Source organism: Hipposideros armiger, unplaced genomic scaffold, assembly GCF_001890085.2.
Source record: "Hipposideros armiger isolate ML-2016 unplaced genomic scaffold, ASM189008v1 scaffold_523, whole genome shotgun sequence".
Classification (NCBI taxonomy): Eukaryota; Metazoa; Chordata; class Mammalia; order Chiroptera; family Hipposideridae; genus Hipposideros; species Hipposideros armiger.
Genome location: NW_017731873.1, coordinates 493890 through 504452, shown reverse-complemented (window position 1 = coordinate 504452; position 10563 = coordinate 493890). Strand labels below are relative to the sequence as shown.

Here is a 10563-nt window from a genome sequence, read left to right as displayed (position 1 = left end):
TTGTCTCTCCCCTCCTCACTCACTCTGTTTCCACATAGTTTCTGTGCTTATCTGCTGGACGTCTGGATGGGAGGAACAGCCCTCAAATGGCCCATTCTCAGGCTAATTCCTCTCCTATCCAATCCACCTCCTACCTCCAACTGCTGCTAGATGGTCCCTAAACATCACTTTTCCCACATTGCTTTTCTACTCAAACTCCTCAGTGAGCTTCGACTTCTTTCATCATTACATCTAATCTTATTACAGGTATGGGCAGTGTCTTTTCATCTTTGACTTTTCATTTTTATCTTTTATATCTTTGTGTTTTTCAAATGGGCCTGACACCAAATAGATGCTGAGTATATATTTAATTACTATACAATAATGGAAATTTGGTTCTTAATTTTCAAGGCTTATCTCCAAATACTTCTTAAAAGTTATTGTTTTCTACTTCAGTCCAAGTCCTTATTAATTTCACTTCCCTTTGTACTCTTAAAATATAATTATAGCAAAGAATAGAGCTTTAACCTGCTATTTGTCATGATTTGTTACTGTTGCAAAATTTTTCTCAATTAATTAGTTTATGAACTACATACTACTGAGCAAATGGTAGCAACACTCCAAATCCACAGATAATTGTTTATTGTTTGCTAAAAACAATTCTACAATTTGTCTTTACCAAATTACATCATGATGTATAATGGTATTTGGGACTTACAGATCTTTTTATAATGTACCCAGGGCTTATAGAATAACCAAATCCTCAATACAAATAATGAGGCCTGTCGTAAGATTGGAAGAGAAGCATGTAAGTTAATGGAAGTTTCCCACTATAGGCCATGAGTCTTACAGCAGACCTTTCAGCTAAGACATATGCAAAAGAAAAAGAGCAAGATGCAGGGTGTATCAAAATTGTATTAATTTATATGTAATGAATCCTTCACTTTTGAATTTGTCTTTGCCTCCAGCTGATCCCTGAACACTCATTTACTCTCAGTTTATAAGCAAATTACTTGATGAAACACTGTTTCCAAATGTGTAGAAGTTCAAACAGTCTACAAGTCACAATTTCTCTATATTTATATGCATAGATTTGATATGCAAATATTCCCAAATTATGTAGTGTTGACCAACCAGCTTTACTCTTTGGTATCTGAAGAAGCTTTGCCCAGCCTTCTTCAGAAACAGTCCCAGCCTTGAGAGCAACCAAGCCTTTAAAAATATTTCCATACTTTATTTCTTTTATCTCTTCTTATCTTTTTTAAATAAAGGAGGAAAGCATTTATAATCTCCATTCAGTTACATAGAATTGGAATGCTGCTATGTAACAGAAATCATCACACTAATGCACAGGAATTGAAAGTCAAGCAACTTTGGTCTAGGCTGAATTGGATTAAGTCTTGACCTTGTAAACATTTCCATAGGAGGTAGAACATACACATTTGACTTTTTGTCAAATAGGGGATAGTAAACAATGAATCAGAGATCCTAATAAATTAAAGGTATTTTAAAGGCATTAAATAAACTTTTCTCTTTTTTTAGAAACCGAAGATGAAACAGCACAGAGATTTTCAATAAATTAGGAAGTGAAATATTAAATCTTCATAGTTGAAGTGTTTGCATCTTCAAAGCTCTGCTGGTTCCATTTGGTAATATTTGAAACTATGATTAATAATGAGATCACATTTTAAACGATTTGTGTGCAAGGGAAATTCTGCAAGTATCTCTATTCACTGTGGAGTTGTTCATAGTTTTGTCCCAGTGACGTGAAAAGCAATGTCCTGCCACTGCACATTCCATTTTCCTTACTCTGGTGGCAGTCTGCATGAATAATATTTGAGCAGTAGAGATTTGTCGAGTTTCAACACTGTTGGTTTAAGTGCCTCCAGCTGCTGTTCCCATGAACACAGTGTTGATGGGAGGTAAAGAAGACACCAGTTCTCTCCCGTTTGCTCCATGGGAGTCCAGAGTTTCTTGAGCTGGATACTGATTGGAAGTCCCATACATACACTGGGATGAGGACGAAGGAATTGGGGTTTGCAAGCTGGACGCTGTAAGGGAAAATATAATCAGCAATTGAAAACGGACATTTTCTTTTCTCTGCAAGTGCCACTCACTTTAAGCCTCTGTTTATTTTTGCATTTAGCTCCTACAGCTGTACTAAATTTGAGTGTGTGGTTTTTCAAAGCCATCCTCTTCTTCCACCTTTTCCTCTTGCTATTCTCCCAGAATTTATTTCTTCTCACAGTTCACGATAAAAACTCAATGTCAAGCTTAAATTCACACAACTCTACCACCAAAAGATATACCCAATACACCTCCTTTTTCCACTTGCATCTCCACAATTGTCGTCCACACTACCAGGCTCTCTTACCTGGACCAATACCGCAAACTCCTAACTGGACTCTCACCTTTGCCCGCCCCCTCTCACCCTGCAGAGGAAGCCAGGGTAGTCTTACTGAAGTATATATCAGATTGTCACTCTTCCCAAATGCTGCAATGACTTCCCATTACTCCTAGGACAAAATCCAGGCTCCGTGCCCCAGCTCATAATACACTGTGTGACTGGATCTCTGCCCTCTGACTTATTCCACTCCATTCTCTTCACTCACTGTGCTCAGAAAACACTGACCTTATTTCTGCACATTAAACTTCCCAATCTCATTCCCATTTCAGAGACTACACACTTGCTGTGTCCTCTGCCTACAACTCCACCAATCAGATCTGGTCATTGTCTCCTTATCACTCAGCTTTCAACTCCAATGTTTCCACCTCAGGTCCTTTTCTAATGATGTTACCTAAAGCAGCTCCTCCATTACTATGTGTCATTTTACCCTATTTAGTTGGCTTCCGAGTACCTGAAATTATCTTTTTAATACATTTGTTTATATAGTCATTGCCTTTACTCCCCTTACTAAGATGTAAACTTCTTACAGGCAGGAATTCTGGCCTGATAACCACCACATCCTCACACCTAGAATAAAATTTGGCACATAGTAGGTTCTCAAAAAATTTGATTAGGCCGAGTGGCTCAGTTGGTTAATAGCTCGCTCAAGAGTGCGAACTCTGAGCAACAGCGGTTCGAGTCCCAGACCGAGCGGAGCAGCCCCTGAGCTGCCAACAGGTGGCAGGATGGCTCAGCTTAAAAAAAAAATTTGACTAACTGGATCACTAACACTACATTTCTTGCATTTATGGTTGCTGCCTTCTCATTGCTGTTTTTCTTATTGTTCTACCATCTTCTCTGTCACCAGAAGCCAGGCTTTATAACTCAGGAAACTTAAGGTGGGTCCCGATTTCCCTTGTACTACTTACCCACTTACTTTATGCCTTCTTTTCACCCTGAAGCCCTGTAGGCAATTGACTTGTAAGCCAGCTCTAACAACATAAGCTTCGAATCCATTCGACACCTAAGCTATGTTCCGTCAAAGCTCCTACTATCTCTACAAGTAAACAGAACTAATAGTAACAATAGCAACATGGTACATTTTAGTCTCATGGAGAGGAAACTTCCTGAAGTGGAATTTTCTGCTTCATTAGAGTAACCTAGAAGCAATGACCATCTGCAGATAGCATGAGATGAGCTGTTAGACTCTGCTCAGGGAGCATCTGTGATGGTCACAGGAAGAGAAGTGCTTCCTCTTGAATTATTGGAAAAGCACACTGAGTGGGGAGAGATGGAATTTATCTCGCTTTCCCTTCTGCTCCAGTTGGGTGTCAAAGCCCTTTATTTATTCTAGTCTAACACCAATTCCATTGGAAGATTTTAACCATTCATAGAAACATTAACACTGTGCCTTGATGCTTTCATGGATGTATACTTGCCCTGTGATACCTTATTATTGATTTTAGAAACTGAATCTATATGTGTATGTTTTGTGCCTTGTTCAACTCACTAATTTCTTGAGTTCTTACTACATGGCAGACACTTTGCTGGATGCTGGTGATGCATCTAGTACAAGTTGCAGGGTTTTCTTAGGGACAGCAACCTGGGTGGAAAAAGATGCTAGGGTACTTCATAGCAAACACACTGTTTTGCCCATTTTTACTTAAACTGTATGTTCTAGAACAATAAAAATAGCAACATTTTCTACAGAATCACATTTGCATACAACTGAGAAAATGATAGTAACCTCCACCACAAGTCACCATTTTTTAAACTTGGAGTGGCTTTAGGGTGCTGATGGAAATTATGGAGGTCCATAGACACCTCTCAGCACTGCCCCTAGGTCCAACCATGAACCAGAGAGAATGAGAAAAAAAGCCATCATTACAGCCTTGTAAAACTTATAATCTTTTAGACTGCCTTTGACAGGTTATATTAATTTTTGCATACATAATGGATGCCAGCTATTCTTTTTGGAAAGAATAGCAGATCTAGCAGTAGGTTTTACAGTGACATATATCCTGAGAAATGGTAAAACTGTTACTTACAGATACAAAAATATAACGTCAGATCCTAAGTGATAAATCAACTGTAGGAACACGAGTGGCCCAGTTCACCTCAACAGTCGGCCTCCACAGTAATTCTGCAACCTGAAGCTAACAACTTTTAAAAATGTGTTTTCAAGAATGACTAAAATAATTTACCTACTACTGGAGTTCGACATGCAACTGAAGGTGATGTGTCTGTATAAAACGAGTTGGTCTGCTTTCTACTGCTGTCATCTAAAATGTTAAGTGGATCGTGAATGTCGCTGTAGGGAGGCAGTGAGCGAACACTGCTGATGACAGAGACGTGTTGGTTCACCATCGATCCCAGTCTGTGAGACTCTGGGTAGTGTATATTGCTCCCATAATATCCTATAACAGAAAATGTCAAGAACGGACTGTCAACTTATTATAAAGAATATCCCAGGAAAGAAAAAAGGGACAAGATGATAGGGGAGAGCCCTAAAGATATCATACTGTAAATATTACATTCACATTTACATTTACTATAGAATTGAATTCGTGCTTATATATGGACATGGTTCACTATGCTGTATTTTGTTTTTGAAAATAAAATTCTATTATTAATTTTGAGTTATAAGATTACATCTCTCATATTTCCCTTATCTAAATTATTAAGATCTACCTATGAATAAAAAAAGCACTATTAGCCGCTCACAAAGATTACACTACTTGTCAGCTACCAATTTTATGTATTGTTTTATGTTTCTGAGAGAAGTTCTGGCCATAAAGCTTAATTTGGTGGCTGAAGAAATCCACAGATCTTTCCAACTCGCTAACTTCAAGTGTTTTATCAGCCTAACAGGGCTCAGTTTTGGTCCTAATCTTTAAGATCTGCTGTTAGTTCTCTCAGGAGAAAAAAAAAACAAAAACACTCACTGAAAATATTTCCAAAGGACAGAACATTCTTCTTTTGGGCTATTAAGTTTGGTCTCAAACATATGGTTTGACCTATTTTTTCATCATGTGTGGCATTTAAAAGGGCAACTTTAATAAAGCCACAAGAATTAGAGATAGGTTTGTATGTGGCAGAAATTAACTCCAAATGTCTAAGATTCCATGATCTTTAGAAGCTTTACATGGGATAACTTGCTAGTCAGCGAAGGTAGACCTCAGTGTCTGATTTGTCTTATTGCCAACTTAAAAGCCAGGGAAAATTCTTTATAAATTTTGATACCATTAGGTGAATTAGGAGGCAATGTTGCTCCTTGACAGCTGGCAGCCCCCGCATTGCTCAGGAAATTGAAGCTTCCTGTGTTTAAAAACTGCATACTGTGTGAATCTTGGTTGTGTGGGGATGGACCATAGCTGGAAGGTGGCCGAGAATTATATGGAGACCCAGCACAGGTACCACTGAAGAAGTCTCTAGAAAGCTGCTGTTCATTCCAGGCCATGCATCGACCATGCTCGGGGCGATGAGGATAGAGTCCTGTTGAGGGATGAGGCTGTGCCCTAAATACAGTCTGATAGTTAGAACTGGTCCCGTAAAAGTCATGGTTGGCTTGAGGGAGAGTAGGATAAATGGGCTCTGGGTATGTTGAGCAGTGTGATGGGGCTGACAGTACTGGGCCCACACTTGGAGGTCTCCCTGCCATCGGCCCCTGATTAATGACGCTTCCTCGGCTCGCCATGGCTGGAGAAATGGGTGGTGTCATCAGATGACCAGAGCTCTGGGAAAGCTCCATTTGACCTAGGAAAAAGTTATCAGAGCATTACCTAGTGGCATATTGAAATAGATGGGCTCACATCTTTAAAAATTATTCAAAAGATTCATTAATATACCTTTTTTCCAATTTGGTTCATTCCTACCCTCCAAACATAACAGAGCTGAGGAACATCAAAAAGCTGGGTTTAAAAACACCATCACAGTACATGTATATTTCACAACAGGGAAGCCTATTAGAGTTCGTGACTGAGGAAGAAAGTCTGGGATGGCTTCATGCGTCCATGGAGATGGTTAGAGCTTAGACTCAGGAAGAGCAAAGGGGTCTCCTGCTCATCTTTCTCCATAATTAAAAGAACAAGCTGAATGTCATGGTTGATTTTTAGGGTAAAAGAAAAAGACAATAATATCAAAATGACTGTGGCTTCAATTCAGCCAATTCAAAATATTATGCGAACACCAGTGATGAGCACTGAGTTGTAGATGCCACCAACTCCCTGGGCCTCCAATTCCACATTGGTGGAATTAAGCCCCTGAACTAGAAGAGTATTCCAGGTTTAAAATTCTTTGTGTCCAATGAAATAATGTATATAAAAGAGTTTAGAAAGGTATATAAAAGGGTTTAGAAAGTCAATAAGCAGACTTAAGAAATTATCTAGTAGCTAGTTCAAGCCACTAAAGATTAAGATTGATACAAAAGGGACCGTAGGCCAAAGAAAAAATTATTATAATTACTACCCTAAAATGGCCAAATCCCCCTTTTCATGGAGGAGAAATAAAGTCTCCTCAAAAGCCAAAAATAAATAAGCAGCTCATTTTTTTGACTCTCGAAGTACCTTCCACTAAATGAAGATAACTACTTATTTGTACTTCTGATATAACTACGAGAGTGTGTGGATGTGTGACCCCTGTGTTAATAATGGTATTGGTAAACATGTGAATAACAAGTGCTGAAAATCACAAAAATATTATAAACCTTTATTATAAGTCAGCTACCATAAGCCTTTTTTATTCTTGGAATGCCTGGAGGTTAGCGGCTTTAAGAAAACAAAGGAGGATGTTCCTGTGAGATCTATTGAAGCCTAAGTGGTTTTCTAAGTTGTTTCTCAGCCTACCTGTGAGTGGCATGCTGTCTGTATTCCCAGCAGGGAATGGGTGCAGAGCAGAGGGTAATCCTCCAGGCTGACTGGATGGCAGAGGATGATAGGTGGTTTCCACGTGGCCTTCGTTCTTCACAGTGTCGCTGGAAACAGTGCTCGCCTTATGACGGTTTGCTAGAAAGCATGAACTTGGAGAAGCAGTGAAAGCAGCTTTACTTGCATCTGGAAAGATATTTTTAAATGGGGAAGTTAACATACTTTCCATATTTCTGGTAGAGGAGCCCAAGAAAAGAAACTGAAATGTTTTAGGGTTGTGTTATAAATCTGGGAACTCCTGAGAAATGGTTTCAATGAGAAACATGGCTGGCAGATCTTTGGTCTTGGTAGTGGTACTGGGGTTTTTTTTTTAACTGTGTATTTGTGGGGGTAGGTACGTTCTGAGTGACACGAAATAATCCAGTCTGGAGTGAACAGCTCTCAAAATGCAAGTCATCACACCCCAAATAGATGTGTTCCCTTCCTTCTCTAAATGCCTGTAGAACTTATTTCTATATTGTTTATAAGGTGGTATACTACATGTGTTATCTTGAATTATAGTTATGTTTTGTATTATAGTCAACTATCTAACTTAATCTAAATTCTCAGAAGTTAAGAACATTGATTTTGAATCCTCTAGGGTTTCCAGTAAAATATTTTGACTACTCTGTGGAAAAGAGTAGTCTCTAGGAAAAGAAAAAAATGTGCGCCAATAGTGTTACTATACTGTGTTAGCAGTGACATGTTTGGGAAAAACCCCTGAAACTGTTATAAACCCACTTAACATGTGCTTACAAATTTTAGAACTTAGGTTTAAACAAAGAAATATGCAAAACAAGATATACATTTTAAATTACCTGAATTCTTCATATACTTGTCCAGTAAATTCTGTAACTCCTGCTCTTTGTCATTATTAAACTGGGTCTCCATGGCCAGGAGAATGTATTCATCAAGAAGCATTCGAATCAAATGGAAAGAACCTTGTTTATGGGTTGAGAATGGAGAAAGAGCATTGTGAGATGAAATAATGGAAAGAAAGAGAAGGAAGGAGAAAGAGGGAGAATCGCGTTATCTTTGTGACCATCTCGCAACACTTTACAAGGAGCCACTGAAATAAACAAATACTTGTTGGACTTTAAATGACCTGCTAAGACCAACATGCTTAACCTGGGTCTCTAATCTTTCTGTGTACCGCCTGCCCAGCTCACTGTGTATACTGTCCTGCCAGCTCTTTGGCCACTAATTACATCAAAGGAAAATACGGATGAAAGTGAGACATGCTTTATGCTTTAAGAGGGCACACACTGGAGTGTGATAAGCTTTAACCTGGGGAGAATAAGCTCTATTCTGCTCAATTTCTGTTTACTTTACACCAAATAATTAGACAATGGCCAACACGTTCTGAAAAAAGTATTAAGTAAGATGTCTTTACAGCCTGAAAGAAAATACTCTTTGATTTGAAAAGAAGCAAAACAGTAATTTTCATGTGGAAACGATCTTGGAAAACCTAAACTTCTTTTAACTATTCAACAGATTTCCCAGTGAGAGAGTCTTTCTGCATCATAAAGTCAGGCTTCAACGTTGTATATTTTAAGAAAACTTAAATCTAAGCAAGGTATTTCAAATAATAGACTCAATATATTTTGTTCATCTTTCAAGACAAGCTCACTGATTTTATTTAATTCCATTGAAAATCCAATTTAGTTAATTATAAGCTGTTTTATAACGTGAAGATTTCTCAAAATGCAACTACTAAAAGGAAAAGTACTATCTACAAGATAACATTATAACAAACAAACTAATATGAATCCAGAAATTTCAGGAAAAAGAAGATATTTAATTTTTGAAAGAGCTAATTTGGCTCAATTTATTTCACAATTCATATACATCAGGAAAGATGGTTCAGGAACATGAGAGCATGTTTTCTAAGCTGCTCTTTCATTCCTGGAGTGCAGCTATATGGGTTCCCCAAAAAGATGCAAAAATTTGCCATATTGCAATGAGCAGTGCCATTGGAAAATAATGTATTAATTATTGTTTACTTGCTTGTTTAATAAAGAACATTTATCCAAGCACTGATTGAATGTAATGATAATAGCTGTTATTCATTAAGTGTTTACTGGGCGCTAGGCAATGTGTTTTTATATACATCATTTTACTCAAATGCCTACACAATCCCCAAAAAAGGAATATTCTCCCTCTTCTATGATAAGCAGACTAGCTTGGGAAAAGGCCAAGCCAAAGAGAAGCAGTGTTAGGTTTGAACTCTGCATGTGGTCTGACTCCAAAACCCAGGCTCAAAACTATCAGTCTCTACTGGCTCAATATTCAAGATATGGTTTAAGAGATGACAATGCCACATGTTTAAAAATTGATGGGAAATGCAACTGGGGAACAAACAGTACAATTCATTTGAGAAGAGTTTTATAAAGCACATAGGATACCAAAACTGGATGCATTGTTCAAGGTGAGGTTATGCATTACTCGAGCACCAAAAAAACTCCACTTCAGCAGAAAGTCTTGAGCCCTCTTCTTTAATGATCTTCCATTTTGCTTGCTGGTCTAAAAGTAAAGAAGTAAAATAGAACTACAAAGTCTGTCATCTCATTACTACATGCATCCTACATAAGACCAAGGGGTAGATAAACTGACAAATGACAGATGGCATGGGATGCCATTTGTTTCATCAAATAAAAGGATCGCTCCAGGGATTTTAATTTTAGTCTGTCTTTGCTGTCATTTTTAAGTTTAATAAATCTTTATTCTGTATGGATTTGTTACCTAATAGAATTTGACAACAAAATGAAATGGTTTTCAAAACATTTTATCTCTTAATTTTCCTTTGACATAACAGAAGGTGAAGTGTGGCAGAAGGGTTATATATTTCTGTGAATGATTAACTTTGAATTCTCTGGTCCTGAATGATAATCTGTTTTCCTTCCAGGAAAAAAAAAGTCCTTACACTATAACTAGTTTCCTTGATATTGAATAGCTAACATCAACCTGTGATGGATCTATTTGTTCTTATTGTCTTGTTTCATGATGGATGACTTGAAGGTTAATTGAAAGAGTTGAAGAAGCCACATAGAAAACACAAAATGTGGAGCTTCTAGAATTCAAAAATGTAAATACTCAAAACCATATTTCTGTCAGCACTTGCTTTTTAGAAAAGGGCCAGAATTTTTCCAACTTCTAAGTTTATCTTTCACTACTGACATTACTCAGCTATAACTGTATTTATTGACTGATAGGTAAGGCATACAGTAGTCCCCCTTATCTGGGAGGGATACATTCCAAGACCCCCAGTGGATGCCTCAAATTGCAGATACTACC

At 37.9% G+C, this 10563-nt stretch overlaps 1 protein-coding gene across 1 annotated transcript in view; it reads right to left on the bottom strand.

Annotated features, from left to right (window-relative positions):
* Window positions 1-1200: 1200 nt before the first annotated feature.
* Window positions 1201-10563, bottom strand: part of RFX6 (regulatory factor X6) — a 54449-nt gene continuing 45086 nt past the window's right edge. The window contains exons 14-19 of the mRNA XM_019668277.1: window positions 9675-9792; window positions 8088-8210; window positions 7210-7416; window positions 5609-6121; window positions 4570-4782; window positions 1201-2030 (exon numbers count right to left, since the gene is read on the bottom strand). Of these exons, the coding sequence (XP_019523822.1) occupies window positions 1855-2030; window positions 4570-4782; window positions 5609-6121; window positions 7210-7416; window positions 8088-8210; window positions 9675-9792 (1350 nt within the window). The 3' untranslated portion in view covers window positions 1201-1854. The remainder of the gene's footprint in view (window positions 2031-4569; window positions 4783-5608; window positions 6122-7209; window positions 7417-8087; window positions 8211-9674; window positions 9793-10563) is intronic.